This window comes from Brachycentrus maculatus, unplaced genomic scaffold, assembly GCF_059751285.1.
Source record: "Brachycentrus maculatus isolate JH-2025_06_01 unplaced genomic scaffold, ASM5975128v1 h1tg000099l, whole genome shotgun sequence".
NCBI lineage: Eukaryota > Metazoa > Arthropoda > Insecta > Trichoptera > Brachycentridae > Brachycentrus > Brachycentrus maculatus.
This window is the reverse complement of record NW_028280853.1, coordinates 189,956-212,759: the sequence shown is the minus strand read 5'-3', so window position 1 is coordinate 212,759 and position 22,804 is coordinate 189,956. Positions and strand designations below refer to the sequence as shown.

Below are 22,804 nucleotides of genomic sequence, written 5' to 3'. Positions count from 1 at the left end.
CGTAATGGTCAGCACGCTCAGCTACCGTTCTGTAGGTCCCGGGTTCGATTCCCAAGGGGGTTCAAATAAATATAAGTGATTTTCCACTGTAATTTTTATTCAATATTACCCTGGACTGGTACCTGAAGCGGAGGGCTGATCACCTTTCCTTCATGTGTAAAAACGATCAAGATAACACTGCGTTATATGACGCAGTGCCCTATGCACCATTTGGGTGCGGATAAGGGTTTTATTATATATATATATATATATATATATATATATATATATATATATATATATATATATATATGTGTGTGTGTGTGTGTGTGTTTGTGTGTGTGCCACATGCGCCACATGGTGAACATACCACAGCTGATTTATAGCGCAGTAATCGGTGTTAAAAAATATGTTATTTTTAAAAAATCATTATAATTTAACAGAATTTAGGGGTTGAATCATCCTTTGCACCCTTAAAATTAAGTACACGTAACAATCATGCAACATTTTATAAAGATATATATAAGCTTTCATGAATAGTGAATATTTTAAACACATATAAATATCTATCCAATAACAAGTTCCTACGTATTTAATAATACCATTTTATGTAATCAACTTAAGATCCAGAGCAGGAAATATCTAATCTTAACACATTAATAAATCATGACTAGTGTTTATGTAAGAAATTAGGCATTAGTGCTAATTTAATCCAAAAATAATTCATAAATTATGGTTTCTTGGTACACCTAACTTAAACGTGAAAGGCTAACACAATAATTATAAAGCAGTAAGAATGTTTGTTAAGTTCAATATAATAATCCAAAAAAGTTTTAGCTATAATTAAAATGTAACTTTGTTTTAAAAATCATCATAAATATTTTATTGTAACTTAATTATAATGTCTGTCCGCCTCCGTAGTGTAATGGTCAGCACGCTCGGCTACCGTTCTGGAGGTCCTGGGTTCGATTCCCAGGGGGGGTAAAATAAATATAAGTGATTTTTTCACTGTAATATTTATTTAATACTACCCTGGACTGGTACCTGAAGCAGAGGGCTGATCACCTTTCCTTCATGTGTATACGATCAAGATAACGCTGCGTTTATATGAAGCAGTGCCCTATGCACCATTTGGTGCTGATAAGGGTTTTTATTATTATTATTATTAATTATAATGTCTACCGGTTTCGAAGCTAATCGCTTCTTTATCAAGACTGATTAATATCTTAACGGCTCAGCGGAAGCTAAACTGGCAGTACGCAACGGAGTCCTGGTTCCAACTCTAATGTATGGAAGTGAAACATGGAGTTGGCAAACAAAGGATGAAAGTAGACTGAATGCAATCAAAATGCGATCTCTCAGAAGAATGTGCGACAAAACGCTGTATGATAGATGTTCGAATAGTGAAATAAGGAAGGAATGCAAATCTGAGATACGCATTTTCGATAAAATTAAGAAAGGTGCGTTGAGATGGTTTGGACATGTAGAGCGAATGAGTGAGGAAAGAACGGTTAAACAAATTTATGAGGCGAATGTTATTGGGAAAAGAAGCAGAGGAAGACCGAGAAAAACATGGCACGATCAGGTATGCCAAATACTTGAAAGTGGTCAGGTTAGGAGTCGTAACAATCGGCATTTATGTATGAGAAGATGCATGAATGCAGAGTGGTGTGGCGTTCTATTCTCTCTGCCCACCCCTGCAGAGAAGCGGCGTGATGGTTAGTTAGTTAGTTAGTTAGTTAGATTAATATCTTGTAATATCAAGTCTCTATAAAGAGGCGGTTAGTTTCGAAACCGGTAGACATTATAATTAAGTTATAATGAAACATTTTTAGTGATTTAAAAACAAAGTTACATTCTAATTATAAAATGTAAAATCACAAAGTTAGTGCTTCTAATATAAATAATATAAAGTTTTAGTTCTTTGCAGGTTCTTACATATGTGATAAAGCGATGAAAATGCAGTTTGACTCTAGAAATTACTTACTAAAGTATAATAATTTAAACAAATGACACATCGGAATTTTTGGCACTTAAAATAACGGTAAATACACAAATAAATTAACTTAAGAAATAGTAACACACATAGTACTATAAATTAATTTTGATTATTTACACTAGAGATGATTACGGTAGAGATATTACGGTTAAACTTAAACAACATCCATTATTTTGTAATATGAATTATCGGAAAATAGTATAATTTTCAATCGGTGTAAGAAGCCCAAGTACAATGCTAGCAATGCATCACAGAGTGCTGGTAATCCATCACAAAACTAAATGAAATATATGACTATCATTAAAGTTTAAATGTATAGTTGCTGTAGAGGTAAATGGTGGAACGGTTGCCATTTTTTCTTTTTTCAGATTTAACCGGATCCACGCGGCTCGCATAACCGTATGTGTTTTAACAAAACATGCCCCATACGCGGCTGACATAAGCGTTTATGTTTTCACTTTGCTCCAAGTTTCGAACCTCAGTTCAACTTGGAGGGATTTTTTCATGGTGTGGAACTTTGGATAAAATAATACGTCAATCCTTGGCCTTATGACATCTGTTGAAATATCTGACTAATAATTTGTAACATCACAACGATAAATAAGAGAACAGATCCCTGATTTTTCTCGCGGTCAGTAATTAGTCCGCGCCATAATCATGCCCTATATCTGTCTCACTCTCGACGTTACGCATCGCCAGTGGGTAAGAGTGACACACGATGCGCGCTTTGATTTATTTATGTTACGATTTATTTTGTTTATATTACGATATATTTCAAGAATAATGTGACACACGTGTATTATAGAGTACCAAAAAGGCACAATGAATCCCATTTAACGTTTTTGTTTAGGAAAATAAATCGTTTCATAACTAAATACATGATAAAGTAATCATTTAAAAAATGGTGGAATACCGCGCACGGGCGTCTCTTAGGAACAAAGTTAACGCGGTTAAAAGGTTAAGATATACATTTCATGGAGTATTTTTAAAAGAAAATATACAAAATTTTAGAGGATCTAGAATTCAAAAGCAGTACTATAGTAAAAGTATTGATTTATTGATTTTTAAATAGGCCGATATTCAAAACAAAATTTAATAATTTTGAAGAAATGATTTGTTTTAACCCATTGCAACACAAAGCCGGCGAATCGCCAGCTTAAGTACATTTGTCACTGAATCACAAAGCTGGTGATTTGCCGGTTTTTTTTTTAAGTGATTTTTTTTTACATTAAAACTGAAGGACAATAACTTTCACAACTCTGAACTGAACACACTCTCCAAAAACTACCTGTGGATGACTCATAATGATCTAGCTTACTAACAACAACAATAAAAATATGCTTTTATGTTTTACCATTTTTATTTTGTGTGTTTTAATGTTATTGTAATAAAAAAAAGTGTCGCAATGAAATATGTAGTGTGTTGTATGAACTAATTATGTCATCTTTATTTTGCAATGGGTTAATCATTTTATTTACAAAAAAACTCCATGAAATTCATTATTAAAATTTAAAACCGTGTTTACAAAAAGGTAATTAAATTTCAAAATGGGAAAATGAGATCTAGACACGATTTTGTGATGAGTTTTATCTTTAAATTGATGATATGTCGAATGGTGATCCCAGTAATATCATATTTTAAATAATTTATCTCAGAAGACTTCATTCGCAATGTTCTAGGTTATGTTAGGTTTCGAAAAACAAGAAAAAAATACTGTCCCTCTGTGTATGCATTTAACAAAAAATAAATTAATTTAGACCCGCCAAATTAGTAGGTGATTAGTGGAATCTTCCCGACCAGCGACGTCCGAGGATCCGGAACTTCTGAAGTCCTCGTACCCGTCGCCTCCCGAGATGATCAGCAGCTGTTTGGAGGCATTCTGTTCGGCGGCCACCTTCAGCTGGCTGGGAGAGTGGGTGGACCTTCTGAGGAGCGACTGCTTCTGGCTACTCTTGCTGGGAGTGCTGTGCGCAGAAGTCGCCGGGGCGGAAGACTCCACGACAGTCAGGAATCTGACATGGCCGGTGTGACCTTGTGGAATACCTGAAATATCACCATAAAAATATAACAATTAACTTCTTCTTCTTCTTCTTCTCCTTCTTATTATAGGCCTTGCGGCCTGTTTTTAAGAGGGATTAGCCTCCTGCGACGTCGATTCCCAGCTATCGACCTCTCTTTGGTGGTCTGCCCGGAGTTGTCTACCATGTGGTTGGCCGTACAGTGCGATGTGGGGGAGTATGGATGGTTCCATTCTCTTCACATGCGCATACCATTGTCTCCTTCGTTGCCTTCCCCACCTAACGACATCTTCGATCTTGCATATTTCCCTGTCGCCAAGAACTACACTTGGATGGCTTGTTTTGGTACAGCACAATACGCCAAATCACATTGTACAGATCGGAGTGGGGTTTGTGGTTACTTGTGATTAATTAGGGTCGGGGTCGATGAAAAAACCGGCCGACAACAATGTGTTATAAAAAATATATTCAAATTCTTATAAGGAATGACATTAATTATATATGTATATACTCTTTTTTGTGACATCTCAACAAAGATGAAGATAAATATGGAAATCTGGGTATTTACAGGGCTAATGACCTTTCATGGGCTAGTTAAGTGATCATTTTACACACATACAACATTATAAACCCATGATTGACAACCACACTACTCAAATTTTAAGAACCCCTTGATATTTCATTTAATCTCATGACACAGTACACATGAGTACAACAGCCACCTATGTTAGATTGAGAAAAACTTTTATTTAGCGCAGACCTTTTTGGATGTATGCAAGATCTGAACTCCAGATTATTTTTATATACTGGGAAACGCCTGAGAACATGATTTGGAATTTTTATATAGCTTACATATAATTTGATAAAAATATACACAACAAAGTGTGTCTAAATATTTCTCGACTTGGTTTTCTCGTTGTCTTGATTGTTATTTCGATTGTTATCTCAAAATTATTACTATAGCAAAAACATAACAAATTGTAAACTGATTTCTGCTTCGTCGTTTTTCTATGAGATGTTCTCTCAACTATAAAAGCCCGATCATGCACAAAAACATTTACATACCACACAAAGTGGGAGCCGTAGGAGGTCTCGGAGGTGCCGAAGGCGCGGTAAGTAGCACTCCGGCACTGGTGCCAACCCACAGCAGCTCACGGCACGCCAACATAGATGTCACACGAAGGCAGGCAGCCTTGTGCTGCCGTATGATGTCATCGCAACCTGAAAAATAGACTTGTTTGTGTATGGAAACAAAAAAACTGAGGTCACTGAATTCACATGACAAATTATAAGAAGTAACTCTGTTTTCACCCAAAATTAGATCAGAGACAATAATAATACTTACTAATAAGTGCAATGGCTCATCTACAACAAGCAGTATGATAAATCTACAATAATGTTACGATCCCGAATGTGCTACACGTCTTCAACTTTTTTCTATCACGCCTGACATCAAACAGTTGGTCAAATAAAATAGACTTCTTACCCCCAATTGAATGGAAATAATTTTATCGATTATTAACAGTGGAATTAGTAATTGGAAATTTTATAATAATAATGACATAATTTCGGATAGTTTTAACAGCGCCATTTTTGTAAAATGACGCTTCACTGTGATTGGAATGGGAAAAAGAGTTGGAATGATTGAGAAAAAAATGCATTTTTAGTTTTTTTCTAAAGATCATCCCACTATTACTATTTCTAACTACTCTATCGGGCCCGCAACAGCAATGGCACGCTTGCCAAATTTTGTGCACTGGTTGTATCCTACCAGATACAACCAGTGCACAAAAGACCACTTTACCCATTGCAGTTGCTGCAGCTGATCGAAGCGTGAGACATCTATCAACCAAAGAGTCTGGAATACACAGCTCTTTTAGATGCTTGATAAAAAAGTATTGTTAAATACGTCTTTGGTACAAGAAACCCCAATAATAGTATATCATATTAATTTTTAGCTGTGTGCTGAGTGACCATTGTTTTACAAAAACGAGATCATTAACTATTTGATATCTTACTAGCTTAATATTGCCCTGAAAACATCCCAAAGGATTTTAAACTTGGAAGTATAATATATTGACTAGTTAAAAATGACTAACTGCATTGGTGTTTATTTTCTTGCCAAGCAATAGTGACTTAAATGGCCACCCTGAACATTTTACGTTTTGGTAGTTGGTCACTTTCTCCTGTACGACTACGATATGTTTATTATACAAAAAACTAATCATGCATTATGGCATTTTGTGATGACGGCCTGTCCTGGCCTATTTAGGGTAGTGGCGTGCATAGAGAATTAATTAGAACAGGCAGTAGAGGTAGGTAGTAAGGTAAGCTAGGTTCTACGTACTAAGATAGGCAGTACAGGTAGGTAGTAAGGTAAGCTGGTAGTACTTAGTAAGGTAGGGTAGGTACTGATTTTCTGCCTACATGGCACGCCCCTGATTTAGGGGTATTACATAAATATTTTTATTATATAAATATGATTACCGGATAGCATTTTGGTGACGGCTGGAGCGATGTTCAACTCAGCAAGCATCTCCTTAGTGTTGGCGTGATAGCACTTCAGTGATGCCGTATTGTGAAGGGAAACCCACACGGCAAGTCCTGAGATGGCCATGTGGCTGATAGTCTTCTGAGAGTCATTGCTGACGCAGAATGAATCCTCGATCTATCAGAAAAAGATGAAAAAATAACATTTTAAATAATCTTTTTTTTTTAACCACTCAATTCCAGGATTTTTTAAACTATTACTACTACTACTACTACCATCACGCCGTTTACCCACAGGGGTAGGCAGAGAGGATGGAACGCCACACTCTTCTGTCCTGACATACACTCCTCGCCTCCTTTACATCCATACATCTAGTCATACATGCCCTCCGATTACGCAGACTTTTGACACCGCCAGATTTTAGGTTCTGATTGATCTGATCGAGCCAAGTCTTTTTCGGTCGTCCTCGTTCTGTTTTCCCTCTCACATTCGCCACATATATTTTCTTAGTCGTTCTCTCGTTATCCATTTGCTCCACATGTCCATACCACCGCAAAGTACTCTTCCTAATCTTTTCAATTATTCCTCGTTTTTTAAAAAAGTGTTTAAAAAAAACATAAGGTTTTCAAATGTTTTATTCAAAGTTTATCCACTTTTCAAATAAAATATAACAATTTAAGCATGTTTAGTTTACAATAACGTCTACAATATTTTGTACTAATTTTTCGTCGAACAAGTAATTGAAATACTCAAAATCGGAAAGCATTTAACGCGCGAGCGTGACTCGTTCAAAAGTATGAAGCGGTTAATCCATTTTTTTGTATTTTGATATTGATCACCAACAAGACTGTGATCAGCATATAGAGAACCTCATATAATACAATGTTTATTTATTTGTTTAAATTCCAAATGAAATCGGATCCAACATATCAGGGTTTAACCTTTCTGGAGGTTCAAGGTTGGATTTCTAGCGGAGTCAAAATAAATATAAGTGATTTCACACTCTAATATTTAATTCATATGACCCAGGACTGGTACCTTAAGCACGGGGCTGATCACCTTTTCTACATGCATATTGCTTCTATATGATGTAGTACCCTGTGACCATTGGGTGCAGATAAGGGTTCTTTTTCACCTAACCCTTATCCGCCAAATCCAATGGTGCGTAGTGCACTGCATCATATTGACGCAATGTTATCGTGATCATTAATTCAATGAAGGCAAGGTGATTACTCCTGCGCTTCCGGGACCAGTCCAGGGTGATATCAAATAAATATTGGGGTGTAAAATCACCAATGTTTATTTTCACTCACCTACCCTGAGAATCAAACCTGGGACCTCCAGCGCGGTAGCCAAAAATGCTAGCCATTACACCACGGAGGCGGACTGGGTTAGAAGGCCAGATAAGGGTTAAAATAAGAAAATATGTACCTGAATGGTTACTGGGTTGATGATTTTGACATTCGTATGCTGAGCACACCAGAGCTTCCCATTGGATAGTAGCAACTTGGTCACCGGACACGATACTGTTCCAACGAATATACTTTTGTTCTCAATCCAGCCCCCTGAAATGTAAGGAGATATATTATTATTTATTTATTGATTTGGCGTTTAATTTGTAGAACTCCATTTTGATTTATGTATTAAATTTTAAATCAAACACAGATTTTTTGAGTCTACTAAGTAGTATTTTATTAACAACAAAAATACATAAAAAATTAATATTGTGATAATTATTTCGCCTGGTATTTTCAAACAAATGTGAAGATCAAATGGACTGACGGTCCTTATGTAGCTATATAATTCTAAGTGACAGTTTTAACATGTGCAGTAATAATTTATGGGAGACAACAGTAGCTAATGGGGGATGTAGGTGTACCCTTATATTTATTTTCTAAGAAAGGAAGAATTTATTGACATGGTATCATTATTAGGAGATCATGATCACAACAGTACAATTACACAAAAAGGCATCTCGACAGCAGCGTGCCATAGTTGGGTAGATGCTCCACTGCGAAACTGGCAGCACAGGTTCGATTCCCGCCAATAGCAACATAAATTCAAGAAAGATTTCTTTTCAATTGGTCTGGGTGTTTGTGATATGTTTTTCACGTTTACCTTCCCTACTTTCAGTATCCTACCTGCAGACAAGCCTTTAAAAGTAGAGGGCTTTGTGGGTTAATCCATTTAAAAAAATGAAAAAAGGGTATATGAAGGAGAACATGGACTTAACACCTGTCATAGGGAGTGTCAAAAAGATTTGGACACAATCAAAATATAGTGAATATTTATATGTTTAATACATTAAAAAAATTCTCATATTTTCATATCTTCTAGTATGTAAAGTAATCTGGAAAGAATCTTATGTGCATTTCATGAAGGTCTGTTCCTTATTAAAAAAAAAATACTGAGCTCAACTATAGATGGTGCCTAAAACTAACATGTGAAAGAAGGTGTCAATCAAAGGAAACAAACAACTTTCGAAGTTTGAGTAGTGTGGTTGTCAATTATAGGGTAGAACGGTGAATGTTACATGTCGCTCACTCCTTTCAAGAACGTCATAAATCAAAATCTTGATTTTTCAGGGGAACATTTTTAAAGTTTAAAAATAAAATGAAATGTATTAAAAATAAATATCAAGCCACTTATTGAACTGTTTACTGTGCAACAGATCTTTTTAGGTAAAACCTGAATGTTTTTTCTCCATTTGAAAAATATTTAATATATTTAAAAAAACAATTAAACAATACCTTTTCTTTAAAATGCAAAAGCAAAACTTTCTGCCCTATAGCGGGTAAAAATTAAGTTAAAAATATGCCGCTTTTGCTGGGATATAGTACATTTTCTGGGCATTCCGTAAACATGTACAACTGAAGTCTGACGATTTCTGATATATGACGTTCTTGAAAGGAGTGAGCGATGTGTGTAAAATGATAATTAATATATCACAGATTTCTTTATCGTTCTTCATCTATGTTGAGATGTCAAAATGTAAATATGCATTAATAAAAAATTGTGTATGAGAAAAAAAAGGATATTACCATTTTCCCTGACGTAAACCATTATCTCTCCATTAGCCAATGATACAAACACCTTGTTGTCGAAATATCTGCAAACATTAAAAATACAGAGAATTACAAAATTAGTCATTACAAATGAACAAAACAGAGTGAATGGTGTACGGAAATCAGTTAAATCAAATAAAAACCTATCGCCAAAAGCTAAACTGGCAATGCACAGCGGAGTCCTGGTACCAACATATAAAATTATATAAAATTCCAGGAACCGGAACTGTCCCGGTCAAACCGAGACGTCTGGCATAGCTAATTATGTGAAATATTTGACTTACACAATGCAGTGTACTCCAGAGCCGTGCTGTATCTTAACTTTGTTTTTCTTGATTCTGATGTTGTCCGAGCAGTTGTAAACATGTATGCACCCATCTTCTGTTCCGAGCCACATTGTGGGTTGATTACAACAGTTATTTTCATCGATAGACTGTTTCGGGGAAGAAGTACCTATAAAAAATTCTTAATATGTAGTAAAATACACATCAATTCAATTTAATACACCGAAAAACATCTAAAATAGGTGCCCACTCATGTTATGTAGGTGAAAAGACAGCTTGAATGTATCGGGTATAATAATCCCGGCCATGAGCAGCTATAAACACACTAAGTCACACATGCATCAAGCATTTATGGCTTCTTATGAATGATTTAACATAAATTATCAGAAATATGCGAGATCGAAGATGTTGTTAGGTAGGGAAGGCAACGAAGAAGACAATGGTATGTGAGGAGAATGGAACTATCCAGAGTCCCTCGCATTGCATTGCACAGCCAAGGTAGATGACTCCCGGGCAGATCACCAAAGAGATGGATTGACAACTGGGAAATGACATTGCAGGAAGTTAATCCCTCTTAAAAACATGCCACAAAGCCTACACCAAAAAGAAGAGGAAGACAAACTTTAAATCTCAATATAATTAATAAATCACCGCATTTCAAATCGGTTGTGACATTTACTTTAAGCGGTGCAATCATAACATCTAGGATTAGTTATTTTAAAAACTAATTTTCTTCACAAAAATTTCTTTGTTTACTGCAGTAACCTACATAAGTACGTTAAAAACCGTTTAAGTAAAACATTATCAGTTAAACCTTTGAAGAAAATGACATACTTATTAAAATATGTAATCACAGTACGAAACTTATTTTAGAAATTATTTTGAAAAAAACATTTTCATTGTACACCTCTTTCACTCTTGAATACATGGGCTCAAGTAACTGTCAAATTATGTGGTATGAGCGGGATTCAGATAAATTTTGACCACCGAGATCAACTGACAATACACATATTCTGTGTTTCAATGCGTCTACACAGCATGCGGATACGCATCGATACACTCAGAATATGGCCTATGTACACAGCACACGTTGATGCACACACAAAATGGCTCATGTGATATACATATTCTGTGTGTATCAATGCATACACCACCATGTGGATATATATTAATACACACGGAATATGGCCCATGTAAAAAACACATATCGCTCACTCCTTTCAACAACGTCATAAATCAAAAAACTTGGTTTTTCAGGAGATCGCTTTTGAAGTATAAAAATATAATACAATGTATTAAAAATAAATATCAAGCCACTTATTGAACTTTTTACTGTGCAACAGATTTTTTTAGGTAAAACCTGAAGGTTTTTTCTCCATTTGAAAAATATTAAGTATATTTAAAAAAATAATTAAATAATACCTTTTCTTCAAAATGCAAAAACAACACTTTCTGCCCTGTAGCGGGTAAATATTAAGTTAAAAATATGCTGCTTTTGCTGGGATAAAGTACATTTTATGGGCATTCCGAAAATATGCACAACTGAAATTTGACGATTTTTGATTTATGGCGTTCTTGAAAGGAGTGAGCGATATGACATATACACAACACGATGCACACATAATATGGCCCATGTGAAATACACGTACACCATAAACACAGCACATGTTGATGCACACACAATTTGGCCCGTGTGACATGCACGTACACCATATACACAGCACATGTTGATGCACGCACAATATGGTCCATGTGATATGCACGTACACCATATACACAGTACACAATATGCACATACAATATGGCCCATTTAGTATACTCGCACACTGCACAAGTAACATGTGGACCATGTTCCATGAGCATCAACGATGATATACGATACAGAGACAATTTAAATCATGGCAGAAAAAAGGTTAAATGTTAATTTTTGAGACACATCATCCATCACTCTCTCACTATAGGGCGTCTATTAAAAAATACTAAAAAGAATAAAGAATATGGACTTTTCTAAGTCAGCAGCATCACTATAATTTTTAATGACTTATGAATAGACGTGCATGCAAATGTTTTTAAATGGCTGCAATGATTTGAAAAAATATAAAGATATCCTAATATTTGGGGTGTAGTGTAAACTTGGACTTTTATATATTTCGATGGTGACAAACATATGATTATTCATACATTAGGAATAATTATAATTTAATTTTAGTGCAAATTAATAACGTTGGGTGGATCGAAAATGCATGATATTATACTGTTTGTGTGAATAGAGTATAAACACAAATCAAAATGTTAACCATGGACTAAATGCGACACCAATGATAAAATATCAAACCATACATAAAGGTTGGCTACATTCTTGGTTTGCAGTCGTTACTCACAGTTATTTTGAAGAGTAAGATTAAAAAATTATAACCATTTTTTTCCGCACCTTCAAAATTCCCATTGACAAATAGTGTAAAAACGGAGATATATTGCAGTATGATTGGTGGTAAAAAAGCAGCGGAAAATTAAATTGTAAAACTGTGATCTAATAATGCAGTGTAAAAAGTGGGAAAATATCACATTCAAGTTTTACTTGATGTCATTTTGAGATAAAATAGCAAATATATTTGATGTAAATTAACTGTATATCAACACATTGTTTTTAGGCGGTTTTTTCATCAACCCCTACCCTAATTATTTACTTTTTAAGATTTTATACTAATCAAAGGTAACCGCAAACCCAATTCCGATCTGTACAATGTTTATTGGCATCTCTCACGCTCTACGAAAAGTAAGCAAATAGAACATTTATAAGCGTCTCCCGCTCTCTACCAACAGTATGTAAAAGACGCTTTTAAGCGTTTCCCGCAAACAATATGTTAATGATTTAAAGGTGAACGTTTGGCATGTGTGCACTTGCATAATGATCTACATATATACACTCCATTAATTTATTTGAAATCATACACATTCTTTTCTGCCAGTAATGTTAGATAACGTAATGTTATGGTAGGAAACTAGGGTAGACATCAATCAATAACATAGATATGTACATTATCGCCATGAAAAAGGTCAAATTTCATTAAGGTGCCATTACATCATGTAGCGGGAAAACATTTAGTGCGCTCTGTCACAGCATGCAAGATGAAAAGAAATTATAACAGAGGTTTACTGAGGCATAAAGGTAAGAGCACATAAAAAATTGACCCTATGGAACGCACCGGAAGCTATGCCCATGGCTGACTTATCAACGTTTGGATTTGAACTGGACTTCATAACCGGGTTGGCGGGAATGCTTTGCCCATTGCTCGCCTTGCAGACCACTTTACCTTGGCTGTTTTGAACTACGCCGGAATTGGTCTGAGTCTGAGGGTTGGGATTCCCTTGGACTTGCGGACTATTATTGGTACTTGGAATCTGCTGGCTCTCAGTTCCAGTCTCGCCGGCCGATGAGCCTTCGTCCTCGTCATCGCTCGAAGACGAGCTGGAAACAAAAATATAATTTTACAACGAAATATCAAAGCGTAGAAATCATATCGCTCACTCCTTTCAAGAACGTCGTAAATCAAAAATCGTCAATTTTCAGTTGTGCATGTTTTCGGAATGCCAAGAAAATTTACTATATCCCAGCAAAAGCGGCATATTTTTCACTTAATATTTACCCGCTACAGGGCAGAAAGTGTTGTTTTTGCATTTTGAAGAAAAGGTAATGTTTAATAATTTTTTTAAATAAACTAAATATTTTTGAAATGGAGAAAAAACCTTCAGGTTTTGCCTAAAAAGATCTGTTGCACAGTAAAAAGTTCAATAAGTGGCTTGATATTTATTTTTAATACATTGTGTTATATTTTTAAACTTTAAAAACGTTCTCCTGAAAAATCAAGTTTTTTGATTTATGACGTTCTTGAAAGGAGTGAGCGATATGTTTAAATTTTAATCACGAATGCGCCTACCTTTCCAGTCTTATATTTTGACTATCTTCATCCGCATCTTGTATAGATATACTTATACCAGTCTTACTATTGGAAAAGTTTTGACGATTTATCCTGCAAATATTTAAAATTATTTAATCAAGATCTTCGGTAAAACTATCATTTTACCTTTCTGGGAGTAAAATAATTGGTGTCCGACTTTCTCTGGGGAGTGGAGAGGAATGATTTTTTTTTACGAAATCTATGTATTATTACAGAAATTATGTACAAACAATAAAACTTACCAAATCTAGGTTTTATTTTATAACAAAATTATATACAAATATCTACAGATGTCATTGCTGTACAAGTTACATCATACCAACTGACAGATGGACTTCGACGTTCAAAAATGTCGATACTCCTTTGAGGAAAATTCACACCGACGTTCATTTACGTCTATACTCCCGGAAAGGTTAAGAATGATTTCAAGTAACAGTCATAAATAGGTAAAAACCGTTCAAAAAAACAAAAGAGGCAATAAAAAAATTAAACAACTAGACCTTCATATAAAGCTTTATAAGGTATCAAATGTTTTTTTGAACAATTTCACTAGTCTGTTTTTGGTTAGTTGGAAGATATTGCTTTTTAGCAATAAGCCCGCCAATGTACTTATTTATTTTCTGTACATGAAGTTTAAATAAATAAATAAAAAAATATATATATATCGTAGTCATACAGGAGAAAGTGACCAAATGCATTTTTTACAAAAACGTGATCATTGACTGTTTGATATCTTACTAGCTTAACCCTGAAAAAAACCCAAAGAATTTAAAACTTGGAAGTATAATATATTGACTTGTTAAAAATGACTAACTGCATTGATGTTTATTTTCTTGCCAAGCAAAAGTGACTTAAATGGTCCTCCTGAACATTTTACGTTTTGTTAGTTGGTCACTTTCTCCTGTACGACTACTATTTATGAAAAAAAAAATTATCAAAGAATTTCCAATAAAAAGCGTCAACTGGCAACTGACAACTGGCGAGCTCAGTTTGGTTGGTTATCTCATGTAACGCAAACAAGTTGAAAGCATGTATCGTATCAACTGGTGTTGAAAACAGTGCTATACAATACATGCACCGTCCACGAACACTGCTCGTTCAAAAGCATCAAGCGGTTAAGGAAATGTTTACAAACCCAGACAAAGTTTGATCTGCAGAGGGCTGAGCGCTGGCTCCCTTCGCCTGGGGAGCTGGAGGTATGCAGGCCACGCACAGTATGCGGGCGTTACACACGCCGTTGCAAGATGTGACCTGCGGCTCTGGCAGAAGGGTCAACACGCACACCTGCCCGACATAGCCGTCACTATTACAAACCTAGAAAAAAGAACATCATTCATGCTTTTTAACCTCTGAGGTAGTAAGATATTAATTTTATTCTTAGCGTCACTTGTGAGAATGTGTCCCTAATTTGGGTAGCCTAATATTGTAGCAGTGACATAAGGGATGCAAGATCCCTAGACCTCATAATTTTTTTTTTAAAAAACAGCTGCCGACACTCCATACTCCTGTCTCAACGTGTATATTATGGAACCAGGAGATCCATCTTCTTCCGACACCTTTTCGACCCTCGATCTTACTCTTGATCAGTTGCACTAGCTTGTACTTTTCTCCTCTGGGCACATGTCCCAAATAGGACACTTTCCGGGTTTTAATATTCAATATTAATTCCCTATTCACTCTGGATCTTTATGGTGGAGACTGACCGGAGCATTTCGTCGTAACGTAACACGTTACGATGCGAGCATTCAGGCAGTCAGTACACCGAGCCGAGCGCTCCATCCATAGTTTTGGATGCTCGGTGATGCTCGCCGCGAGCGATGTTACGACGTTATGTTACAACAAAATGCTCCGGTCAGTCTCCACCTTTAGAGAACTCTTGCATTGCTGACCATGATTCAGGGTATCCCAAGCATTCTTCGATGCATCCACATCTCAAATGCCTCTAGCCGGTTCACGCTAGTTATTTTAAGGGTTTACGTTTCAACTCAATAACACTGACTTTATGTAGCATTTGACTAACCGTTGCCTAAGCTTCAGGTTGAGATCGTCTCCACATAATGTTTGTCTCATATTATAGAAACCGGCTTGTGCTGCTTCTATCCTACACTAAGCTTATTTCTAGCCTATAACCGCATTATAATATACTACTAGACCTGTTACTACAGTAAAATCAGTTAGAGCTATTTCTTCATCGGAATGCCCGTACCAGATATGGGCAAATCCGCAAAGGCCAATTTTCGCCCATCGATTTGCCCATATATAGTATGAAATTAGCAAAGAGTTACCATATGTTAGTGTCTAGATAGATTTTATACATTAACAGACAAGGTGTTGAATAGCCCAATACGATGTTTCTTACCCAGACGTCTCTGGCAGAATTAGGTCCAGAAGCTAAGGTAGGAGCTGCGCAGGTGAACTGAAGTCCGGCTCTCGTCTTCCTTATTGGTACGGAAGTCACAAACTCTGGTGCCGGTCTTTTATCATCTGAGAGAGCTGAAATATGATAAAAATTTGATCACTTTTAAACCATGACAAATCATATAAAAAACAACAGCCGTATAGTTTGCGCCACTTTTATTTTATTTGACTAGTAGTTGATTCTGTCATTACCGATGTTGTCAGACTGGTGGGAGGCTAGACAAAATTGTAAAAATTATAAATAAAGAAATATTAACCTGTTTGAGAGTGAGTTTCTGCGGACAAAACTGTATTTGGGGAGTGCGTTTTTTAGTTTTTTTTTTATACTTTTTATATTTTTTTATCATAGTCGATGCTATAAGCAACATATTTTCTTGAATAACTTTTTTATTTACACCAATCATTTTTTTTTACAAGAAAATATTGTTTTAATACAACCACAGATGGCAGTATAAGTGCTATTTTAGATATAAATGACACCGGGCTTTAATTACAAGCCCGGCAATACATGTACGGCTATACTCCTTTGAGAAAAGTTTGCTATTACTCCCGGAAAGGTTAAGTGACCAAGATACACATATTACCTTTTCGGTACCAATTGGGCAACAAACATTCTTAAATGTCATGTCGGTATAAAGTGATTGCTGTAAATATTACATTACAGAGAACACCAAACTCGTTCATACAAGTGTGCGGTAGAAGGAGTTGACAACCAACCATTGCGAATTCATTCATCCATTAAATCCATTTCTATTATAAAATTTAAACCCTGCTTAAAATCTCTGACTACATTTCATATGTAATTAATATTAAAATACATTACATACTTAAATTCATGTTGTCAGAATAGTCCTGCCTTGTTGTGTATGTAATAGAATTTTGTCTAGCCTCTAACCGCCTGATGTCAAATACCACGGAACTACTACTACTACTACCATCACGCCGTTTCTCCGCAGGGGTAGGCAGAGAGGATGGAACGCCACACTCTTCTGTCCTGACATACACTCCTCGCCTCCTTCACATCCATACATCTAGTCATACATGCCCTCTGATTACGCAGACTTTTGACACCACCAGATTTTAGGTTCTGATTGATCTGATCGTGCCAAGTGATCATACCACGAAACCCTGTGACTAAATAGAAAAAATATATATAAAACTACATGGTTGTTGTTTTATTATATAAAATGCAGTTCCAACGAGAAATGCCGGAACAAAACTAAAATCTAACATGACAAAACAATTTATTTATAAGATATTTCGGGTATACCTATCTGTCAAATTTTTCATTTTCTAATTTCGTTCCACAAAATGTCTAAAATAGTGTATTCCATAATCTAGCAAAAGGATATAGTTACAATATTTATTTAGTTTTATCAAGATATGTACATATGCCATCTGAACAAAGTATTTAATTTCACAAGTTTGTTTTTTCTCTCCTGTAAAATTTGGTCTGAGACAGATATACCTCTTTGCCTTTACATAACCGATTCACAGAACTGTATGTGAATAAAATGCTTTATATCAATTAGCTTACCAATTTTCTGCTTAGCTTCATTGAATAGTTCTTCCCAACTTGTTCGTTTTTCCGGTTTTGAAAAAACAAATGAAAGATTCTCTATGCCGCTTCTAAAATAAAAAGAAAAGCATTCTTATTTTTGTCATTGGCGTGGCGAGTGACTCTTGACTCTGGCCAGTGTCTAAACACGATGGATTCTTCAGGCAACCCTGAAGGACGCAGACCCCCAGGCAGACCTCCAAAAAGATGGAAAGAAGTCAACATCCCAAGAGCGACATGCGGAGGCACAAACAGATCCCTAGGATCTATAAAAAGAAGGAGAAGAAGAAGGATTCTTCAGCTCTTTGGACATGTTGCACGTGGCAATGAGTATAACCTGGAACAACTGGTTGTGATTGGTAGAGGGAGAGGAAGATCCCCACAAGACAGACCGATCAAGTTAAGTCAGCAGCAGGCACCTCGGTGGTTGAAGACAGAGTAGAAGTGTATCTTTATTTTCATGGAAAAGTCCTGAAGTCGATGTTACCAAATGACTTCTTGTTTTAAACCGAATAGAAGTAACATATATTAGTGAAAATTTAAAAATTTGCTTAGATTATTTATTGAAGAGACAGATTTAAGCTCCTTTTTCTATTTTGTATGTTTTTAATTTTATTAAAAAAAAAAAAAATTGTTTTCTGATAGTCAAGTATTTTTTGTAATTATTCTAGTTCTACATATAAAACCTATACCCTTATACCCTTTACTATGACTAAATTATATTGTACACACAACACAGGCCATGCCTTTGTGGGATCTTTTTTGTATTAATTTTTATATTTATTTATATTTTTTTGTATTTGAATTTATGTTATGTAATGCAAAAGAATTTAAAATAAAAAAATCTACATTTTGACTTATCTACGTAGATAACGCGCCTGCAATAATTTCAGAGGTGCCATGGAGAGTGAAGAAGAAACAAAAGAAAAGTTAAGTAATAGGTACAGGAAAATAGAAATCTTCCTCGTTAGAACGAAGTGGCAAGTATCCTGATGCAGAAATAGGTATTTCTCTCTAGGTATAGTTATGATAGACAAAACTGCACTTACGAAGTGTTCAGTGACAACTCCATGCATCCGAGTTGGGAGTCGCTTCCCTGCCGCTCGGACAGCTGCCTGCTGAGCCCGCCCATCATATCCCGGATCAGCTCCTCCAGCTGGGCTCTCCCCGGTCCGTGGAGAGCGGCCGCCATGTCGGAGATCTGACGCAGGGTCGACATGTCTTCCGTCAGGGTCTCCATCTCGTGCATTATGCGACGAAGATTCTCATCTTTGGCTGGAAAAGTGATCAAGGCAACTTAGAAACTTAAAATCAAAAGACACAATTCAATTCAATTTATTTATTTTCAATTAACATATCCATTACAAACTAAAAAATTTAAAGCGTGTACATTAAATACATACAAAAATCTAAAATATGCAAGAACTATTGCTAAAGGTGTAGAAGAATTCCGCTTCGGAATACTCCTTCAGACACATGGAACAGATCAATATCCAATGAGATATTGTGCAACATAGCGGTAGCTGTTCCTACAGGCATAACCATCGGCAGGTTGGTCCTGTATATACGAATGTGAAACAATTTATGCCGACGCTGTCTTAGGTAACTATCGGGAACATACAGACCAATGTTCCGGATAATTTCAGGAATATCGATCATACCGCGCAACAATCCATAAAAATGCGTAGTCAAATACACATTCCTTCTAGTCTCTGAACTATTGTAGCCAAGCATACCCTGGAGAAACTCGATCGGGTAGAGCCAAGGGTAATAGCCGTACTTAAACATTGTTAACCTTTTCCTTACATCAGTAAGATGATGATGAACACATCCAAAAATTACATGTGATCAGAAGCGAGGAACCAAAAGACCCCAGTTCATATTTGTATAGAAATCGTAGTACGCAGCTCGTAACTCGATTCAGTCAATCACAGATTCTACGTACTTTCCAGCGCGCAGCCAAACACCGACTGAGCGAGAGGCCGAAAATTGCATCAAATGAAAACGGAGTAATCTAATTGTCTCCCTCTCTCCATGCGGTAATACCATCAATTAGAGTGAAAGAAATAACACATCACTAGCTGACAAAAAAATAATGTGCTGTTTTATAAGTACGCAGATCTCGCTGTACTGACTGATCGTGCTTTTTATCAAAAACAATATTTTGAAACATTTAACAACTAAAAAGGGGAAAATACTCCTTCATATTATTTTAAGGATTGGAAAATATATGGACTAATTAGCTCTAATAATACTAAAGTTATCAAATTAAAATTCATATATCGTAGTCGTACAGGAAAAAGTGACCAACTAACAAAACGTAAAATGTTCAGGAGGGCCATTTAAGTCACTTTTGCTTGGCAAGAAAATAAACACCAATGCAGTTAGTCATTTTTAACAAGTCAATATATTATACCTACAAGTTTAAAATCCTTTGGGATTTTTTCCAGGGCAAGATTAAGCTATTAAGATATCGAACAGTCAATGATCACATTTTTGTGAAAAATACACTTGGTCACTTTCTCCTGTATGACGACGATATATTCATATATTTCAATCTGTTGGTCCGGCTAGGTTATTTTTTTAATATGTAGAATTAAATGATACACACCTTTCATTATTTCTAAGTCATCTAGGGTTATTCTCATTAATAACTTGTATTTATTAGCTTCTAGGGTACTCGCCAAGCTGCCTTGACATGATCTGAAAATATAAGGAAGATATTTTATAAATATAACGCATGTACACATACATATTTAAATTGTTTTACATATTTATTTTATATTTTTTCAAATAAAAGCCTATCAGAGAAAGCTAAACCAGCAGAACACAGTGTAGTCGTGGTACTAACCCTAATTAATGTACATATGTATGGAAGCGAAGGATGTTTTCGTCGTTATAAGGTGATTATTCAAACCAGCCTATGACAGGTGTAAGCCCTGTAAATATCCAAACTTCCATATTCTTCTTCATCTATATTGAGATGTCAAAATGTAAAGGATGAAGAGTCCACCTCCGCAGTGTAGTGGTTAACTCATTTGGCTATATGCTCGAGGTGTCAGGTTAGATTCCCAAGGGGTCAAAACCTGTGTCAATGGTTTTTCACATATTTATTTTATATCAATCTAGACCTATCTGCGAGCAGATAGCACTATGTTGAGATGTCAAAATGTAAAAAATAACTCTTAAGTGAAGAAACCCAGATTTGTGAACAAGGATTTTGACACACCCAAAATGTTCTGAGTGATTTGGTTGTGCTAGGTCATTCTCAGCCATTGAGTTCTCCCATTAACACATTTTAAACGGGTATTTTTTACGCCTGCGGACTACGATGACTACTAGCGATGGGATTTGATAATTATACACATATAGTTAAGACTTTGACAAAGAAATTGGTGTATAATATTCATATAAAAATATTGGATAATTTCTTCTTTTCTGCCTTTGAAATGAGGCCGGCGCAGAATGTAAAAATTCCCTTCCCGCCAATCGAATGAACAGGTAGAAATACCTTTCTCGTTCGAAATGTGTTAATATTTACTCCTTATGTCCAAACCATCTTATCTCATAATTTATCTTTATTTTATTTTTTATTTCACACTTACGCTGCTGACGGCTTCCGAATAGTCCCCGTTCTTCTCTTGATGCTAGTAATGAGAACCAGATCTGAGAAGAGAAACAGCGCTCTCTCCTTTGTGGCACCAGTTCCGGATGTCATGGTGACCGTGTCATGTCTCAGAAAACTCCTGTCTGCAGAGACAAGGTTTCCCAGACCTTCCACCAGGGTTTCCAGCTCCTTCAGGGTCTGCTGCTGCTGTTCAAGTTCCAGACTTTCCCTCTCCGTACAGTTAATCTTCACCAAGAGGTCGTGGATCTCTTTCTGGGCCTCTATCAACAGCTGGTGATCAGGATGAGAGGGATCTGAAGAAGAAAAAACAATATTATAATATTTATTATATCGAACACCGAATTATTCACCCTATGGATGAGATGACAATTTTAAAAGTGTCCCAACTTGACATGAAACATGTATCATCTTTCCTTTCTTATGAAAGAAGATGGATGTCTGAGCATCCCAAGGCTTACGACTTGGCATTTGGCTAGGTTAAGAGATCACTTTATACAAGTTTGAAGAATTAATGCAAAGTGGATGTTCAATAATGGGCAGAATGGTAACCAGAAAAGATAGGCCGATGACATTGTGCCCGTCGCAGGTAGTGGATCAAAAAAGCCCAAACAAGAAAAGTCTAGAGAAAATTAGAAGAGGCTTACATCCAGTAGTGGAGAGACGGCTGACAAAGATGAAAGAAAAATAAATTAAAATATAAAATAAACTCACTCCCCAGATACAGTTTTGTCTGCAGAAACTCACTCCCGGATGGGTTAATAAACAACTATCAATACATACCAGTATGCTTGATCAGTCTCTGAATCAGCAGCTCATATCTTGGAAACTTCTGCACCGGTTTGATGAGCAAGTTATCTAGGGACAGTTTCCCTTTGTGTTCTCGGGCCATTGCTTCCAGAAACCTGGCGAAGGCTGGTCGAGCCGCCGATGTGGCCTTGATAGTCTCCTTGGCCTTCTTCCAGTTGTTGATGAAGGAGGTGTACGTTTCTGTGACTGATGGCTTCGAAAACTAAATCAGAAAGAAACATATTTTTTAAGAACTGAAACAGTAAAGAAAGAAAAATATTTTTTAAGAAATGAAACAATAATAACAATGACGATAAAAATTATATAAAATTATTAAAAGAATTTAAAAATAATGACAAAGAAGGAATCAACAGAGACACGACTAACTATATTATTCAAACCTCCAACAAAATAAGGAAAATTCTAATAGAAAAGGGCAAACTCAACATTAACTTTCAAAGAGTGACAATAGAAGACTGCAACCCTTTAATTCGGTGTTTCCACTGCCAAAAATATGGTCACACTGTTCTACAATGCTTATCTCGAACTCAACCACTGGAGTAATTCATGTTGTAGTTGCGATTTTGTGATGCGCAATTAAAACAATTGGATTTTTTGC

At 36.0% G+C, this 22,804-nt stretch overlaps 1 protein-coding gene across 1 annotated transcript in view; it reads right to left on the bottom strand.

The window, feature by feature from the left end:
* Positions 1–514: 514 nt before the first annotated feature.
* The window catches only part of LOC148310332 (rho guanine nucleotide exchange factor 17), a 137,455-nt gene continuing 115,165 nt past the window's right edge, over positions 515–22,804 (bottom strand). The window contains exons 7-21 of the mRNA XM_088258622.1: positions 22,180–22,408; positions 21,377–21,692; positions 20,383–20,474; positions 18,821–19,046; positions 17,751–17,842; positions 16,155–16,288; positions 14,931–15,109; positions 13,775–13,867; positions 13,043–13,305; positions 9,837–10,005; positions 9,529–9,596; positions 7,919–8,052; positions 6,484–6,664; positions 5,062–5,217; positions 515–4,021 (exon numbers count right to left, since the gene is read on the bottom strand). Coding sequence (XP_088114748.1) covers positions 3,732–4,021; positions 5,062–5,217; positions 6,484–6,664; positions 7,919–8,052; positions 9,529–9,596; positions 9,837–10,005; positions 13,043–13,305; positions 13,775–13,867; positions 14,931–15,109; positions 16,155–16,288; positions 17,751–17,842; positions 18,821–19,046; positions 20,383–20,474; positions 21,377–21,692; positions 22,180–22,408 — 2,622 coding nt within the window. The 3' untranslated portion in view covers positions 515–3,731. The remainder of the gene's footprint in view (positions 4,022–5,061; positions 5,218–6,483; positions 6,665–7,918; positions 8,053–9,528; positions 9,597–9,836; positions 10,006–13,042; positions 13,306–13,774; positions 13,868–14,930; positions 15,110–16,154; positions 16,289–17,750; positions 17,843–18,820; positions 19,047–20,382; positions 20,475–21,376; positions 21,693–22,179; positions 22,409–22,804) is intronic.